Source organism: Salmo salar, chromosome 01, assembly GCF_965601325.2.
Source record: "Salmo salar chromosome 01, fSalSal1, whole genome shotgun sequence".
Lineage (NCBI taxonomy): Eukaryota > Metazoa > Chordata > Actinopteri > Salmoniformes > Salmonidae > Salmo > Salmo salar.
This window is the reverse complement of record NC_138291.1, coordinates 170,151,802-170,172,006: the sequence shown is the minus strand read 5'-3', so window position 1 is coordinate 170,172,006 and position 20,205 is coordinate 170,151,802. Positions and strand designations below refer to the sequence as shown.

General features: G+C 40.7%; 1 protein-coding gene across 1 annotated transcript; it reads right to left on the bottom strand.

Moving 5' to 3' along the window:
• Positions 1–14,821: 14,821 nt before the first annotated feature.
• On the bottom strand, positions 14,822–19,687 carry si:dkey-220k22.3 (uncharacterized). Its single transcript, XM_014143142.3, has 4 exons — positions 17,794–19,687; positions 17,229–17,271; positions 16,750–16,803; positions 14,822–16,539 (listed from the first exon to the last, which is right to left on the bottom strand). Exons 1-4 carry the CDS (start codon positions 17,893–17,895, stop codon positions 16,124–16,126), a joined length of 615 nt encoding a protein of 204 aa, XP_013998617.1. The 5' UTR covers positions 17,896–19,687; the 3' UTR covers positions 14,822–16,123.
• Positions 19,688–20,205: the final 518 nt, after the last annotated feature.

Below are 20,205 nucleotides of genomic sequence, written 5' to 3'. Positions count from 1 at the left end.
AAAAAACATTGTGTTGTTATTATTTCTATTAATATCTATTATTTTTACTGTTTTATTTTTTTTCTGACTGTTTTCCATGTTATTAGTTGGTTAGGTCTCTTAAAAATCACCCATATAGGTATTTATGTTATCATGGGACTGCCCATATTTCCCTCTGGCCAACCCCAATTGGCGGCCAAGGGTTTGCCTTAGGACGTAAAGGTGCGTCATGAGTCAGAGAGATGGTCTGATGGTCTTAGTGTCAACAGACCTAGATATGGGGGGAGGTTTTAATGGGTGGAATATTAGGACAATTGGAGGTTTACAAAGTTGCAGCTACAGTATGCTTAACAGTGCAAATATTATGGTACAGCTATATGGACACTTAATCATCATGGTGCTTTTTAATGGTAAGTTTACAAACATTGGTAGTGGTAAGTATAATTGAAACGTGGGTATCATTACTATAAGTAGGGAAATAAGTATAGCCAGTTAATTGTAATGGCTTAGCAGATCATAAAAAAATAAGAATATAATATCTATTGTTTACAGGAAACACATTCTACAAATATAGATGAAGTTGGGTGGAAAAATGACTGGGAGCTAGATTTATTTTTTTTTCATGGGCAAAGAAACTCAAAAGGGGTGATTATACGAATTAATACAAATTTTGATTCGATTGCGCAAACATCCACAAGGAAGATGGATTCTTTTAAATATGCTATTGGATCCAAAACAGATCTGGCTAATTAATCCATATGGGCCAAATAATGATGATCCACACAATGATGATCCATACTTCTTCGAAAATATATATAATCTATTGAGCTCATGAGTAACGAATTAATCTATGATTATGGTGGGAGATTATAGTACGGTTTTAAGTACCTCAATGGATCGTAAAGGAAATCACACCACAAACTGTCACCCTCAAGCACTTAAGAAGATCATGGATACATTAGAACTAGTGGATATATGGAGGCTGAAAAAGCCTGACCTAGTGAGATATACAAGGAGGAGGTTTAATCGAGCTAGCCGTCTTGATTACTTCCTAGTCTCATTCTTGCTGGCATCAAAAGTATAAAAAAAGTATTAATAGGAGACCGAATGCGATCGGACCACCATCTAATTGGCCTCCATATAACTCTTACAGAATTTCTACGTGGACGGGATATTAGAAATTTAATCAAAGCCTATTGGATGACAATTTGTTCTTAACTAAGAGAAAATAATTCATAATTTACTTTATTTTGCCCAACATAGGTACAGCAGATCCCCTTATTGTCTGGGACACTTTTAAATGTACTTTTAGAGGCCATTCAATACAATACTCATCATTAAAACGAATGCAGTTTAGGTCAAAAGAGATTAGACTAATAAAGGAAATGGAGGAAGTAACAGCACATGTAGATGGTAAAGGAAACTATACTATAGAGGCACAAAATAGGTTAGAGGAAAAACAAAAAGAAATTAAGGTACTTATTCAAGAACGATCGAGTGTAATGTATTACAAAAATAAATCGAATTGGTTGGAAAATTGTGAAAAATGCATAATTTCTCTTGGATCTTCAACATAGAAGTGCTACCAAAAATAATTTACAGAAACTCGTTAGAAATGATGGAGTCATCCATGATTCACGAAATTATATTTTGAAAATATTTTAAGCATATGTTTTCGTTTCAGTCTCCTCCATTTCCACTTAATGATGTTAACTGTAAGGATTTCTCCCCTAATAATAATGTAAAATTAACACATTTACAGAAAGACCTGTGTGAAGGCCACCATACAGAAGAGGAACTTTTTGAGGCAATAAAAAATGTTCAGTCTCGAAAAATACCAGGACTTGATAGTATACCAGTAGAGGTATATCAGAACTTTTTTGATGTACTCAAATATCCATTATTAGCATGTTTTAATTACTCCTATAAAAATGGTAGACTTTCAGGTACTCAACAAGAAGGCCTGATTTCATTACTACTAAAACAGGACCCAGGTGGTAAGTATAAAGATCCATCCATTTAAAAAACTGGAGGCCTCTTACAATTCAATGTTGTGATGCGAAAATCCTGGTGAAATGCATTGCACATAGAATGAAAAAGGTTTTACCAGATATTGTTCATCCTGATCAGACAGGTATTTTACATGGACAATATATTGGAGATAACATATGACAATTACTTGAAACAATTGAACATTACGAAACATCAAAGATGCCAGGCCTGGTCTTCATAGCAGATTTTGAAAAGGCGTTTGATAAAGTACGACGAGAATTTATATATAAATGCCTGGATTACTTTAATTTCTGTGAATTTCTTATACAATGGGTTAAAGTTATGTACAGCAACACCAGATGTAAAATAGTGGTAAATAATGATTACTTCTCAGAAAGTATTGAGCGTTTAAGAGGAGTAAAACAAGGCTGTCTGTTGACTCCATATCTATTTATTATGGCCATTGAAATGCTAGCTATTAAAATTAGTTCCAACAAGAACATCAAGGGGTTAGAAATAATCAGTGTCAATGTATGCCGATGACTTAAGGTTTTTCTTAAATCCGCAATCTGGATCCCTGCACAGTCTCATTAAAGATCTTGATCACTTTTCTAGCCTCTCTGGACTAAAACCTAATTATGACAAGTGTACCATATTGCATATTGGATCATTAAAAAACAGTGTTTACACTACATTTTTTAAATCATATGAGCAAAATATATAATAATAACGTTAAGCCAGACAAAATTAAACGTGCCTATTTATATAATGAATATGAGTTTGGGGGGGCTAAAATTATTAAATATTAAAGTATAAACCTCTCACTAAAAGCTTCACTCATAAATAAGTTATACTTAAACCCAAAATGGTTCTCCAGTAGATTATTAAGAAAGGCTCATCCTTTGTTCAAAAATTGCCTTTTTGCCTTTATACAGATTACAACTTCTCATTTCCGACTAATTGAAAATGAAATGTTGTTTATAAATATCGCCCTTTATTAAACAAGCCATACAAAGCTGTTTACCATTTCAGTTTTATCCTCCAGAAAAGGTAAAACAAATATTACAATGAATGTTATGGTTAAACTCAAATATACTGATTAATAAAAAAAACATTCTTTATGGATAAAAAAAGTATTATATTTATTAATTATATTGTGCATAGAAACTAAGGAGTTATGTCACATATGCAGCTATCGAGAATATATGGGAATATCTGCTCAATCCAAATTGACAACAAACTGATTGCAGCATTACCACAAAAATGGAGGAGGCAAGTGGAAAAGGGAGAAGGTAGGGAACTTTTTTGCCTGCCATATATTTAAGATACAAATTGTCTGAAAGGAATTGGCATAAACAGAAAAATATACCAGTATTATTTGAGGACAAAAATGTTGACAGCTGCGCCATACAGGTTGCAAAATAAATGGGAAGAGATTTTCGATGTGCCGATTCCATGGCACATGGTTTATGAACTGGTACAAAAAACAACACTTGATTCAACACTTAGTTTTTCAATTATTATATACAATTCTTTCCACCAACAGAATGCTATATATACAGTGGGGAGAACAAGTATTTGATACACTGCCGATTTTGCAGGTTTTCCTACTTACAAAGTATGTAGAGGTCTGTAATTTTTATCATAGGTACACTTCAACAGTGAGAGACGGAATCTAAAACAAAAATCCAGAAAATCACATTGTAGGATTTTTAAGTAATTAATTTGCATTTTATTGAATGACATAAGTATTTGATACATCAGAAAAGCAGAACTTAATATTTGGTACAGAAACCTTTGTTTGCAATTACAGAGATAATACGTTTCCTGTAGTTCTTGACCAGGTTTGCACACACTGCAGCAGGGATTTTGGCCCACTCCTCCATACAGACCTTCTCCAGATCCTTCAGGTTTCGGGGCAGTCGCTGGGCAATACGGACTTTCAGCTCCCTCCAAAGATTTTCTATTGGGTTCAGGTCTGGAGACTGGCTAGGCCACTCCAGGACCTTGAGATGCTTCTTACGGAGCCACTCCTTAGTTGCCCTGGCTGTGTGTTTCGGGTCGTTGTCATGCTGGAAGACCCAGCCACGACCCATCTTCAATGCTCTTACTGAGGGAAGGAGGTTGTTGGCCAAGATCTCGCAATACATGGCCCCATCCATCCTCCCCTCAATACGGTGCAGTCGTCCTGTCCCCTTTGCAGAAAAGCATCCCCAAAGAATGATGTTTCTACCTCCATGCTTCACGGTTGAGATGGTGTTCTTGGGGTTGTACTCATCCTTCTTCTTCCTCCAAACACGGCGAGTGGCGTTTAGACCAAAAAGCTCTATTTTTGTCTCATCAGACCACATGACCTTCTCTCATTCCTCCTCTGGATCATCCAGATGGTCATTGACAAACTTCAGACGGGCCTGGACATGCGCTGGCTTGAGCAGGGGGACCTTGCGTGCGCTACAGGATTTTAATGCGCCTTGGTCCGCTCCTTCATACAACAAACGTGACAACATGCTTCCTTTTCACTCTGTCATTTAGGTTAGTATTGTGGAGTAACTGTAATGTTGTTGATCCATCCTCAGTTTTCTTCTATCACAGCCATTAAACTCTAACTGTTTTAACGTCACCATTGGCCTCACATGCTGACCACACCGCTCGCTTCGCAAAATAAATGTACACATACTATTCAATCATTTAATCGAAACTGCTCATGCGTGTCAATGAACGTATGCGTAGCCAGGCACTAAAATATAACTTAGTTCTATTTTTGATGCTTGACGCGGCTGCAAGTCCCGCCTCTCCCATCTCCTCATTGGTTTTTAGGAGCATATACCCATATGGGTGATTGAAAGCTGAACTGAGGTCTACATTCCAGTCCTATTGGTGGTGGTAATGCACCTTAAAGTTGGTTGACAGCCGCCATATAAAGTCTGAAGAAGAAGACTGAAGGAGGAAAGATTACTAGAAACTAACTAGGTTTGCCCTTTTAACTGTGGATTAATTGTTGGAGTAGAGGACCTTGAGCATTTCAGGTAAAATTACAATCCAATGTTTATATTCCTGGACAAATTAGCTAGCAACAGCAAGCTAACAAGATAAATGTCCATGAATATTTAATGTGTTTCGACCTGTCCCCAAATTAATATAGTTGGTTCAGAGTTCGTTTTGGCCCTGTGTGTCATGATCGCGTCTGGTGTGGATAGACAAAATCAACATACGCGTGATGGTGCACGGTCTAGTCTACATGACGTGGTGAAATCTCTAAGCGGTTTCCTTCTCTGGCAACTGAGTTAGGAAGGAGCCCTGTATCTTTGTAGTGACTGGGTGTATTGATACACCATCCAAAGTGTAATAACTTCAACATTCTCAAAAGGATATTCAATGTCTTCTTTTTCTATTTTTACCCATCTACCAATAGGTGCTCTTTGCGAGGCATTGGAAAACCTCCCTGGTCTTTGTGGTTTGAAATGCACTGCTCGACTGAGGGACCTTACAGATAATTGTAGGTGTGGGGTACAGAACTGAGGTAGTCATTCAAAAATCATGTTACACTATTATTGCAGTGAGTCCATGCAACTTATGTAACTTGTTAACCACATTTTTAATCCTGAACTTATTTAGGCTTGCCATTACAAAGGGGTTGAATACTTATTTCATTAAATGTTTAATTAGTAAAAATGCAGAAAAACATAATTCCAATTTGATATTGTGGGGTATTGTGTGTAGGCCAGTGACACATCTCAATTTAATCCATTTTAAATTCAGGCTGTAACACAACAAAATGTGGAAAAAGTCAAGGGGTGTGAGAATTTCTGAAGGCACTGTAGATGGGCTACTTTTCTCTTTAGTTGTGTGCATGCATTCACAAATGGATGGATGGTGGTTCTAAAAATGTCCCCGTTAACCCTGGAAGATGAGTTACTGGATAAAGAAGCAATTTTAATAGAGCATCTCCACAACATCTGCTTTTTAGTCCAAGACTTAATCTGTGTCTGAGAAACTAACCTAAATATTAACATACTTTTTGGTTTTACATTTGATACATTGTTGTAATGTAGAAATTCACATTTCATATGAAGTGGAGAGCCTTGGTTTTCAGAAGCAGGGCACCGCTAAAAGGAATTATCTCTGGCATCACGTTGGACATTACACTCTGTCGGAACATTCCATTAGTGGTAGATGCACAGCCTTTGACCCGTGTGATGGATGGGAAAAGAAAGGAAAACCTATCCTTTTTTTAAATCAAATCCAATCAAATGTTATCACATGCGACGAATACAACCTTACAGTGAAAGGCTTCCTTACAAGCCCTTTAACCAACAATGCAGTTTTAAGAAAATACAACAAAAAAGTAAGAGATAAGAATAACAAATGATTAAAGAGCAGCAGTAAATAACAATAGCGGGGCTATATACAGGGGGTACCGGTACAGAGTCAATGTGCCGGGTTACCGGTGTCGAGGTAATACTGTAATGGTTGTCGTCGGGAATGTAGGACCAAAACGCAGCAGGAATGTGGATGCTCATCTTGTATTTATTTTAAAATAAAGCGAACACCAAAATAACAAAAAGAAGAACGCACGAACAACAAAACAGTCTTGTCAAGCTCACACAGGCAAAACAAGAAACAATCTCCCACAAATACTTAACCAAACACATACCCATATATAGGACTCTCAATCAGAGGCAAATAGAAAACACCTGCCTCCAATTGAGAGTCCAACCCCAATAAACTAGACATAGAAATACAAGACTAGAGACCACATAGAAAATACAAACCTAGAACATAACCCAGAAATAATAAATCAAACACCCTACTACATAAAACACCACCCCGAACCACATAAACAAAATACCCTCTGCCACGTCCTGACCAAACTACAATAACAAATAACCCTTATACTGGTCAGGACGTGACGAATACAGTTGAAGTTTGAAGTTTACATACACCTTAGCCAAATACATTTAAGCTCAGTTTTCACAATTCCTGACATTTAATCCTAGTAAAAAATCCCTGTTTTAGGTCAGTTAGGATCACCACTTTATTTTAAGAATGTGAAATGTCAGAATAATAGTAGAGAGAATGATTTATTTCAGCTTTAATTTCTTTCATCACATTCCCAGTGGGTCAGAAGTTTACATACACTCAATTAGTATTTGGTAGCATTGCCTTTAAATTGTTTAACTTGGGTCAAACGTTTCGGGTAGCCTTCCACAAGCTTCCCACAAGAAATTGGGTGAATTTTGGCCCATTCCTCCTGACAGAGCTGGTGTAACTGAGTCAGGTATGTAGGCCTCCTTGCTCACACACACTTTTTCAGTTCTGCCCACTAATGTTCTATAAGATTGAGGTCAGGGCTTTGTGATGGCCATTCCAATACCTTGACTTTGTTGTCCTTAAGCCATTTTGCCACAACTTTGGAAGTATGCTTGGGGTCATTGTCCATTTGGAAGACCCATTTGCGACCAAGCTTTAACTTCCTGACTGATGTCTTGAGATGTTGCTTCAATATATCCACATAATTGTCCTTCCTCATGATGCCATCTATTTTGTGAAGTGCACCAGTCCCTCCTGCAGCAAAGCACCCCCACAACATGATGCTGCCACCCCCGTGCTTCACGGTTGGGATGGTGTTCTTCGGCTTGCAAGCCTCCCCCTTTTTCCTCCAAACATAATGATGGTCATTATGGCCAAACAGTTCTATTTTTGTTTCATCAGACCAGAGGACATTTCTCCAAAAAGTACGATCTTTGTCCCCATGTGCAGTTGCAAACCGTAGTCTGGCTTTTTTATGGCGGTTTTAGAGCAGTGGCTTCTTCCTTGCTGAGCGGCCTTTCAGGTTATGTCACTATAGGACTTGTTTTACTGTGGATATAGATACTTTTGTACCTGTTTCCTCCAGCAGCTTCACAAGGTCCTTTGCTGTTGTTCTGGGATTGAGTTGCACTTTTCGCACCAAAGTACGTTCATCTCTTGGTGGACATCCTGTCCCTCTTGTTGGTCTGGCCAGAGATTTTCATCAACATCACATCTGTTTTCTCTTGCGATGCGCTGGGGGAAAAATCTCCTTGCATGGCGCAACCATCCCCTGCAATGATCGCCTGTGATGTCCTCACAAGCAGCATTCATGGCATCTAACAGAGACATCTGATCTTGTGCCCGATAGTCATATATTTTCCACGTCCATGCTGAACAAACCTCTTCTATCAGTTTCAGGAATGGGGAGGATGGTGGAAGGAACTCCATTGTTATCCTTTCATGCACAACAAACCATTCCCTAACAATGTTATTTCGGTGGAAGCTGACATTGTCCCACACAATTACATCATTTGGCAAATCTGGTCTAACTAAACCTCTTTCATGTTCTGGTATTAGGTCTCTGTAAAGTGCATTTAGGAAGGCCAGGAGAAGTTGGGTGTTATAGGGCCCAATGTGTGGAATATGTGTACTCACACCATTATCAGAAATGGCAGCACACATTGTAATATTGCCCCACGTTGGCCTGGTGTGCCAATTGTGGCTCGGTGTCCAATGAGATTGCGGCCATGTCTCCTGCCTTTGGCCAGATTGAACCTATCCTCGTCCACAAAAACAAGAAAGTGGGTCATTTCATGTCCTTCCAGCTCCATTATTCTCTATATAGTAACACAGAAACAAAATACAAAGTTAGTTTTACATAGCCTATTCTAGAATCAGACAGTTTAGTAAAGTAGAAATGATCTGTTCTTATAGGTATCTACAACTTCAAGAAGTATATACAGGCATCATTGAAGTACAGTAAATCTCCCTGTACAACAACATACCATGTGCACACCAATGGTTTACCTGGACGTACTGGTACCACAGCTCCTTCAATCTGTCACTTTTCCTCTCAAATGGCACCTTGTAGAGTTGTTTCATAGTCATTAGTTTTTTTTTTCAAAACTCTGTCTATAGTGTAAATGCTGACCGAATTGATATTTGCGAAGATATTGTTGTCATTTATGATTGCTCTTTGAATCTCTCTTAGCCTGATGGAATTGTTGGCTATGACCATGTTACAAAGTTCTTGTTCTTGCTGATGGCTGAATACTGCTGCTCTGCCACAAGCATGAGGTCGTTGTGCAGTCCTATATATGACATGTAGAATTCACAAATAGATCATTTTACAGATAGTATATTGTATTCAAATTGTGCTGTATTACTGTATATTCCTCATACATATCTTACGGTACATTGTGATTTTCAGACTTGCATTTACCTTTACAATAGTTGCTGTATTGTTGTGAATGAAATGCTGTAACAAAAGTAAAGAACAAGTGCATATTTATCGGTTTTCCCTCCGGAATGTTTGCATAATTGATGACACTGTGGACCTGTTTACATTAGGCTGTACTCTCCGACCAGCCTCTTCCATTGTCAGACCATGGTTTATGACACTGTGGACCTGTTTACATTAGGCTGTACTCTCTGACCAGCCTCTTCCATTGTCAGACCATGGTTTATGACACTGTGGACCTGTTTACATTAGGCTGTACTCTCCGACCAGCCTCTTCCATTGTCAGACCATGGTTTATGACACTGTGGACCTGTTTACATTAGGCTGTACTCTCTGACCAGCCTCTTCCATTGTAAGACCATGGTTTATGACACTGTGGACCTGTTTACATTAGGCTGTACTCTCTGACCAGCCTCTTCCATAGTAAGACCATGGTTTATGACATGGTCCACAATTGTGGCTCTGATTTGATCAGGGACTCTTATTCTTTGCCTTCTACCTCTTCCTCTATTATGTCTTCCCCTAACACCACCACCACCAAGCATTCTTACACATCTTATTTCTCTTCCACCAGCATGTAGCTGCTGTTCAGGGTAGTGATGTTCCTCCATGTTCAAAATGGTAGTGATTGTGCTGTGGGAAAGCTCCATATATAGTTAAAGTTGGAACATACACCTTAGGAACATACACCTTAGCCAAATACATTTAAATTCAGTTTTTCACAATTCCTGACATTTAATACTAGTAAAAATGCCCTGTTTTAGGATGCCATAGATGAAGTCTGGATGATTCACATGGTCTATTGATGGGTCACTGCGTTGAACCTTTAAGGTTTGGACGGTGCGTACATGTTGAAAATAAACTAGCTAACAGTGTACATAACAGGAAGAGAGCTAGCATAGTTAACAAGTTAGCATAAACTCAGTTACAACAACCAAAATACACTTCACATTATGACAAACTACATGTCATTACATTGTACATTATTCAGACAACAGCTTTGTGACAGTTTGGACGTAATTATATGAAAAGAAAGTGCCTTTAACTGGGAAAGGAGTGGAGAAGCAACAACCATAAATTCCATCAGCATTAAAATGTAAGAGGAAAAGATGGCACCAGAGCAGAAGGCAGACGTTTAACGTGCCCCCAACCGATTGTTTTTTTGTTCGTTTACCTACGTTTGTAACTTTTTTTTCAAAACATTTTTGTACATAATGTTGCTGCTACCGTCTCTTATGACCGAAAATAACTTCTAGACATCAGGACTGCGATTACACACCACGGACTAGCATAATCCTTTTTCTTCTTTCACGACTCTGACGAATCCGAGGCGGAGGATATACGGCTCCCTCGGGAACAGGCTCTGACCCCAGTAATCTGCGTGAAGAGGAGGAGGAGAAAGAGAGGCCGGAGAGCGGGCTGCCTTCTGAGAAGTCGGAGGCCATCGAATAAACCCCCACTCCCCTCAATTCTGCTAGCAAACATGCAATCTTTGGACAATAAAATGGACCAGTTACTAGGAAGATTAAACTACCAATGGAACATTAAAAACTGTGACATCTTATGCTTCACGGAGTCGTGGCTGAACGACGACAATATCAACATACAGCTGGCTGGTTATACGATGTACCGGCAGGATAGAATAGCGACATTTGGTAAGACAAGGGGCGGGGGACTATGTATTTTTGTAAACAACTGCTGGTGCACGATATCTAAGGAGCTATTGCTCGCCTGAGGTAGAGTTTCTCATGATAAGCTGCAGACCACATTACCTACCGAGAGAGTTTTCATCTATATTCCTTGTAGCTGTTTACATACCACCACAGTCAGAGGCTGGCACTAAGATAGCATTGAATGAGCTGTATTCCGCCATAAGCAAACAAGAAAACGCTCACCCAGAGGCAGACCTCCTAGTAGCCGGGGACTTTAATGCAGGGAAACTTAAATCAGTTTAACCAAATTTTTATCAGCATGTTAAATGTGCAACCAGAGAGAAAATAACTCTGGACCACCTATACTCCACACACAGAGACGCATACAAAGCTCTCCCTCGCCCTCCATTTGGCAAATCTGACCATAATGCCATCCTCCTGATTCCTGCTTACAAGCAAAAATTAAAGCGGGAAGCACCAGTGACTAGATCAATAAAAAAGTGGTCAGATGAAGCAGATGCTAAGCTACAGGACTGTTTTGCTAGCACAGACTGGAATATGTTCCAGGATTCCTCCAATAGTATTGAGGAGTACGCCACATCTGTCAATGCCTTCATCAATAAGTGCATCGATGACGTCGTCCCCTCAGTGCCCGTACGTACATGCCCCAACCAGAAGCCATGGATTACAGGCAGTATCCGCACTGAACTAAAGGCTAGAGCTGCCGCTTTCAAGGAGCGGGACTCTAACCCAGAAGCTAATAAGAAATCCCGCTGTGCCCTCCGACAGAACAATCAAACAGGCAAAGCGTCAATACTGGACTAAGATGTGGCAGGGCTTGCAAACCATTACAGACTATAAAGGGAAGCACAGCCGAGAGCTGCCCAGTGACATGAGGCTACCAGACGAGCTAAACTACTTCTGTGCTTGCTTCAAGGCAAATAACACTGAAACATGCATGAGAGCACCATCTATACCGGAAGACTGTGAGGTCACGCTCTCCGCAGCCGATCTGAGTAAGACCTTTAGACAGGTCAACATTCACAAGGCCGCAGGTCCAGATGGATTACCAGGACGTGTACTGCAAGCATGCGCTGACCAACTAGCAAGTGTCTTCACTGACATTTTCAACCTCTCCCTATCCGAGTCTGTAATACCAACATGTTTTAAGCAGACCACCATAGTGCCTGTGCCCAAGAACACGAAGGTAACCTGCCTAAATGACTACCGACCCGTATCACTCACGTCTGTAGCCATGAAGTGCTTTGAAAGGCTGGTCATGGCTCACTTCAACACCATCATCCCAGAAACCCTAGACCCACTCCATTTGCATACCGCCGCAACAGATCCACAGATGATGCAGTCTCTATTGTACTCCACACTGCCCTTTCCCACCTGGACAAAAGGAACACCTACGTGAGAATGCTATTCATTGACTACAGCTCAGCGTTCAACACCATAGTGCCCCCAAAGCTCATCAATAAGCTAAGGACCCTGGGACTAAACACCAACAGTGGTAGACTTGATCACCGACAACAACGAGACAGCCTGTAGGGAGGAGGTCAGAGACCTGGCCGTTTGGTGCCAGGACAACAACCTCTCCCTCAACGTGATCAAATACAAAGGAGATGATTGTGGACTACAGGAAAAAGAGGACCGAGCACACCCCCATTCTCCTCAATGGGGCTGCAGTGGAGCAGGTTGAGAGCTTCAAGTTCCTTGGTGTTCACATCACCAACAAACTAACATGGTCCAAGCACACAATGACAGTTATGAAGCGGGCACAACAAAACCTATTCCCCCTCAGGAGACTGAAAAGATTCGGCATGGGTCCTCAGATCCTCAAAAGGTTCTACAGCTGCACCATCGAGAGCATCCTGACTGGTTGCATCACTGCCTGGTATGGCAATTGCTCGGCCTCTGACCCCAAGGCACTACAGAGGATAGTGCAAACGGCCCAGTACATCACTGGGGCCAAGCTTCCTGCCATCCAGGACCTCTATACCAGGCGGTGTCAGAGGAAGGCCCTAAAAATTGTCAAAGACTCCAGCCACCCTAGTCATAGACCGTTCTCTCTGCTACCACACAGCAGTGGTACCGGAGAGCCAAGTCTAGGTTCAAAAAGCTACTAAATAGCTTGTACCCCTAAGCAATAAGACTCCTGTACATCTAGTCAAATGGCTACCCAGACTATTTGCATTGACCACCCCTCCTCTCTCCACACCACTGCCACTCTCTGATGTCATCTATGCATAGTCACTTTAATTAACTCTACCTACATGTACATATTACCTCAACTAACCGGTGCCCCCACACATTGACTCTGTATATATTGTTATTTTTTACTGCTGCTCTTTAATTACTTGTTACTTTTATCTCTTATTCTTATCCTTATTTTTTGAAACTGCACTGTTGGTTAGGGGTTCGTAAGTAAGCATTTCACTGTAAGGTCTACACCTGTTGTATTCATGTGACTAATAAAATTTGATTTGAAAATGGTGTGCAAAATAAGACAACAGCTAGAATGCAATACCATCAACCAACCAAACGATGTCAGTCAAGTACCATAAATGAAAACTTTCAATTGGCATAATTGAAACTAAGACATATTGAAACCTGAACTCAATAACATGAATTCAATGCTGATTAAACACATTTTGGCAAAATTCACAAATAAAACAGAATATATTTTCTTACTCTGTTACATATACACTATTATAACCTGGGTGCTTTGAGCCATAAAACTGGCCTTCTTTAGACTAGTTGAGTATCTGGAGCATCAGCATTTGTGGGTTCGATTACAGGCTCAAAATGTCCAGAAACAACTATTCTTGTTCTGAGAAATGAAGGCTATTCCATGCGAGAAATTGCAGAGAAACTGAAGATCTCGTACAACGCTGTGTACTACTCCCTTCACAGAACAGCGCAAACTGGCTCTAACCAGAATAGAAAGAGGAGTGGGGGGCCCACTCATTTTGAGTCTGTAATGGAACCCAAATATGCTGATGCTCCAGATACTCAACTAGTCTAAAGAAGGCCAGTTTTATTGCTTCTTTAATTAGCACAACCGTTTTCAGCTGTGCTAACATAATTGCAAAAGGGTTTTCTAATGATCAATTAGCCATTTAAAATTATAAACTTGGATTAGCTAACACAACGTGCTATTGGAACAGAGGAGCGATGGTTGCTGATAACGGGCCTCTGTACGCCCATGTAGATATTCAATTAAAAGTCAGCCGTTTCCAGCTACAATAGTCATTTACAACATTAACAATGTCTACATTGTATTTCTGATCAATTTGATGTTATTTTAATGGACACAAATTGTGCTTTTCTTTCAAAAACAAGGTCATTTCTAAGTGACCCCAAACTTTTGAACGGTAGTGTATATACACACTGAACAAAGAAGTTTGGAACCACCAAGACTCTTATTAGAGCTGGCCGCCCGGCCAAACTGAGCAATCGGAGAAGAAAGGCCTTGGTCAGGGAGGTGACCAAGAACCCGATGGAGAATCTTCCAGAAGGAAAACCATCTCTACAACACTCCATCAATCAGGTCTTTATGGTAGAGTGAGTGGCCAGACGGAAGCCACTCCTCAGTAAAAAGCACGACAACCCGCTTGGAGTTTGCAAAAAAGGCAACTAAAGGACTCTCAGACCATGAGAAACAAGATTCTCTGGTTTGATGAAACCAAGATTGAACTCTTTGGCCTCAATGCCAAGTGTCATGTCTGGAGGAAACCTGGCACCATCCCTACGGTGAAGCGTGGTGGCAGCATCACGCTGTGGGGAGGTTTATCAGTGGCAGGGACTGGGAGACTAGTCAGGATCAAGGGAAAGATGAACGAAGCAAAGCACAGTGAGATCCTTGATGAAAACCTGATCCAGAGCGCACAGCTAAGACAACGCAGGAGTGGCCCAGCCAGAGACCATAGCACTGTCTCTCTCACATTTATTATATGTCAATCACTACTGCAAAACATTATAAAAATTGGTAAAAGACGGGTGTCAACAGAAGTTGTGTAGTGTGGTCAGGCACTTTATTTTTCTGCAACATTAATTTGTTGAGTATATAAAAACGTTACCTGATATAATATATAAAAGGCGTGGTCAGATTTTTTAGGCCAAATAAAATCCCCCCCTTTTTTGTTTTTTACTGTAGTCCTGCTATTGAGATGCACCATGCTAGAACCCTTAACAGTATAACTCTTGTCTTCAATCCAGACATTCAGATATTGTGAAGACAAATTAGTCAGCCAAATTAAGATGATGAAATTAGGTAATTGGCTGGTAGACATCCTTTACCCCATCCTGCTTGCCCCCTTCTCTTGTCAGTAACCATGTCCATGACTGTCACCACTGAGCCTACCTACAGTTTCTCCGTCTCCTACAAAGGCATATAAACAAGCCAGCAGTGATGTTCAGACAGCTCATAAAATCACAGGGTTTGTTGTTTTAAGATTCTAATCTCTTACGGAAAGATACACGTCACGTCCTCTCTCTCCTCGTCTCCTTCTCAAAACCCATTGGAGGTCAGAGGGTAGGGACCTCTTTTTTCTCATCCAATTAGTTGTGAGCAGGAGACCTGAGGAGTATACAATCGAGACCTTTCCTAGGTCTCTGGTTTCATACAGGTAATTGCCAAAAATAAATGGAAACACTTGAGTAAATGGGGGAAACAAAGCATATTGAAAGCAGGTGCTTCCACACAGGTGTGGTTCCAGTTAAATAAGCAATTAACATCACATCATGTTTAGGGTCATGTTTAGGGTATAAAAATGCTGGGCAGGACATTAATTTGGCCATTATTTTGGCTACTATGTCTAAGCCCCAATAGGATGACAATTCCCCCATCCACAGGGCACAAGTGGTCGCTAAATGGTTTGATGACCATGAAAACGATGTAAACCATATGCCATGGCCGTCTCATGTACCAGATCTCAACCCAATTTAACACTTGAGAGATTCTGGAGCGTTGCGTGAGATAGCGTTTTCCACCACCATCAACAAAAAAAATGAATAATGGAATTTCATATGGCATCTCTCCAATAGGTCCAGACACGTGTAGAATATATGCCAAGGTGCATTGAAACTGTTCTGGCCCAACACCCCAAATAAGACACTTTATGTTGGTGTTTCCTTTATTTTGGCAGTTACCTGTACATACCACCTTAATGGATACGTGTGGCATACAGACACTAACTCAAAAAGTATTAGACATTGGCCCTCTCCCCAGGCTCCAGTTTGGCTAGTCAGAGCATCTAATGATAGTAATGAAGGTAGAGACTGGTCTTCTCTCATAATCAACCCGCTGCCTGTGGCTTGCCATTACAGACAGTCTATTCTCCGGCTCCATCCATACAAGGACAGAGAAACTCAGAGGGGCGTCTTGCTCCTCTTCCAGCAACTGCCGCGTGTCGAAGGCACTGGCAAACTGGTCGGTGCGCTCCTGGTAGGTGAAATCCAGCTGTAGCCTTAGGTCCCTGGTGTCATTTCCTGCTGGCAGCTTGAAGGTGGCTTGGACAAAGACCACATACAAGCCTGCCACGGTCACCTGGATGTGGGTCCTGTTCTTGGTCAGGAACATGCTGCCCATCTCCTTCCCCTCCTCCTCCCACTCCAGCTCACCAAAGATCTGTTTGGTCTGTTTGCTGGGGCGAGAGGCTGTTGGGAACCATACAACAGAGACAGCAAGGTCAACAAACGGAAGTAAAAAAAACACTAAAATAATCAAACGGTCTGGGTCAAACAACAACATCCAAGGTAAGTAGAAAAAGGTAAGTAAAGAAAATCTGTGTTTATATTTTCCTTTTTCAGTTACTTATAAACTGACACAGTAGGCCTATCAACAATGCAAAGTAATGACTGGGTCACCTTTAAGGAACAAACTGGAATTGGAGGAGGGACTTCTGAGAAATTTCCCCAAGTCTGTGGGACATGGAAGATGGTTTTTGTTTTCATTTTTCACAACAACAAAAGACACAAACATGCTCACTCAAAAGATATTGTTCTTCTAATCCCATTGAGGCTTCATTAAGCTTCCAAGGTATGGGTCATTCCCCAAACTTAAATACGGCAAACAGGTGCATTCACAAAATCTCACACAGTCATCAATTGTCACACCCCCACAGTATGATGTAAATATACGCAAGAACGCACACACAAACACTTCCTGCCTTAGTGTGGGGGTGCAGTTTCCTGTAACTCCAGGCTCAGTATTAAATGTCAGAGAGGAATGCTGTAGCATCGTTTTGACAAGAAAATATCTGTGCCTTCAAACAAAATGATGGTTGTCTTTTTAAATAGCTGTATATATGTCTAACTTTCATTTCCATCCACAGAATGAAGCTTACCATGAATTAGACATCCACTAGCTCCTGACGGTGATTCAACCGGCTAAAATAAAAAACAGGAGAACCAATTTACCATCCTCTCATGTACTGTTACACCTCAAATAATATAACAATTATAACCGAAATAGGAAAACATGTTGATGGAATATATTGCACAGACAATTCTCAATGTTTTCAATAATTTATTTTAAGTGTAAAGTTTGAATCAAACTAATATTTAGATTTTGCTGTGTTTTAGCGAATAGGCTGTATAGAACCCTAATCATTTTAACAGATCTGTGCTCAAATACAGCTTTATGTCTTGAGTCTGACTCTGGGCTTTGAGATGTTTAAAATCGTTCTCATCTCAAAGCCCAGTCAGGCTTAAGACATGCAGTAACAAAGCTATTTTATTTTCAGACTGAGCAAAAACAGTAAATTATCCAGCACTAGAGAAGTAACTACATAGAGTAGATACTGTAAGATTTATAACCCACTGTCATCTAATTGAAAATGAATTGAAATAAATATCTGTTCCATATTGGAAGTATATGGTCTGTACTGCATTACTCAGAAGAGTATTTACCTTAGCAGAATAAATCCAGATCAAACACGCTGCATTGACAATCAATGCTGCAAGGACAACCCCGGCAAGTCGAAAGCCTGTGAGACAAGTGTCATGTGCCATCCCCTTGCCAGCCAGGCTCTTGCAGAACTGTTGATGTGACTGGAAATGAACCAGTTGTGATCAGGTCTCTGACTTTAAGCTGCTATAGGATTTCCTATTCTGTGTTGGGGATTCCAGTAAGAGAGAGAACTGACGCATGAGGGGGGCGTATTGCAAGTGTGATCATGTCAAAAGCATGGGGGCTGACTATAATTTTTTTAATAATAAATATTCTTTTTTGGTCTTGCTCAATCTGATTGGGTGGGCCTGGCAGGGTCTGTGTCCACCCAGGCCTATGCCCCTGGTTGACTCCAATGCTTCCCACAGCTAAGTTGGCTGGATGTCCTTTGGGTGGTGGACCATTGTTGATACACACAGGAAACTGTCCAGCGTGAAAAACCTAGCAGTGTTGCTGTTCTTCACACAAACCGGTGCGCCTGGTACCTACTACCATCCCCCGTTCAAAAGGCACTTAAATCTTTTGTCTTGCCCATTCACCCCCTGAATGGTACACATACACAATCCATGTCTCAAATGTTTTAAGGCTTAAAAATCCTTCTTTAACCCGTCTCCTCCCCTTCATCTACACTGATTGAAGGGGATTTAACAAGTGACATCAATAAGGGATCACAGCTTTCACCTGGATTCACCTGGTCAGTCTGTCATGGAAAGAGTGATTTTAATGTTTGTATACTCTGTGCAGACTAATATTTGTTGAAGTTGCCAATGTTGTTAACTCTCATCCCATCAAGAGAATACGGTCATGACATATCAGTGTCTAAATCTATGCATGACCTGATAGGTGTGGGCGTAAGAAAACACTTGTATGGTACATGTTATGGTTGGAAGATTGTCACAATGAAGTGACTCATATTGATCACAACAACCATGTCAACTTTCCCCTCTGGAGGGAATCTATAAAAAGTAACCCACCAACTAAGCCCTTAAGTAACCCATCGTGGTTTTCCACGTGCTTTTTCCTTAAGTACTCTATAACAGTAGTGACGTCAATAAGCCCGTTCCTGTGATTCTTTTTTTTTTTAAAACATGAATTTATAACATGCAGGAAGTTACTTAGTGGTAATGAGGCTCTAACCACACGAACAGTAGACGGGTGGGCTTTGCCAGGAAATATGATATTGGGGTTAAATGTATTTACACATACAGAGCCTTCGGAAAGTATTCAGATCCCTTGACTTTTTCCACATTTTGTTATGTTACAGCCTTATTATAAAATGGATTAAGTCGTTTTTTCCCCGTTATCAATCTACACAATACCGCATATGACAAAGCAAAAACTGGTTTTGAGAAATGTTTGCTAATTTATTAAAAACTGAAATATGACATTTACATAAGTATTCAGACCCTTTACTCAGTACTTTGTTGAAGCACCTTTGGCAGTGATTACAGCATTGAGTCTTCTTGAGTATGAGCTACAAGCTTGGCACACCTGTATTTGGGGAGTTTCCCCCATTCTTATCTGCAGATCCGGTTGGATGGGGAGCGTTGCTGCACAGCTATTTTCAGGTTTCTCCAGAGATGTTTGGTCAGGTTCAAGTCCAGGCTCTGGCTGGGCCACTTAAGGACATTCAGAGACCTGTCCTGAAGCTACTCCTGCGTTGTCTTGGCTGTGTGCTTAGGGTCGTTGTCCTGTTGGAAGGTGAACCTTTGCCCTAGCCTGAGGTCCTGAGCGCTCTGGATAAGGTTTTCATCAAGGATCTCTGTACATCTTTGCCTTGATCCTGACTAGTCTCCTAGTCCCTGCCACTGAAAAACATCCCACAGCATGATGATGCTGCCACCACCATGCTTCACCGTAGGGATGGACGCTTGGCATTCAGGCCAAAAAGTTCAATCTTGGTTTCATCAGACAAGAGAATGTTTCTCATTGTCTGAGAGTCTTTAGGTGCCTTTTGGCAAACTCCAAGCGGGCTGTCATGTGCCTTTTACTGAGGGGTGGCTTTCCCCAGATCTGTGTCTCGACACAATCCTGTCTCGGAGCTCTACGGACAATTCCTTCGACCTCATGGCTTGGTTTTTGCACTGTCAACTGTGGGACCTTGTATAGACAGGTGTGTGTGCCTTTTCCAAATCATGTCCAATCAATGTAATTTACCACAGGTGGACTCCAATAAAGTTGTAGAAACATATCAAGGATGATCAATGAAAACAGGATAGACCGGAGTTCAATTTCCAGTCTCATAGCAAATGGTCTGAATACTTATGTAAATAAGGTATATGTTTATGTTAAACATTTATAAAAACCTGTTTTCGCCTCGTCATTATACGGTATTGTGTGTTGATTCTGTAGACACACAAGACTGTAACGTA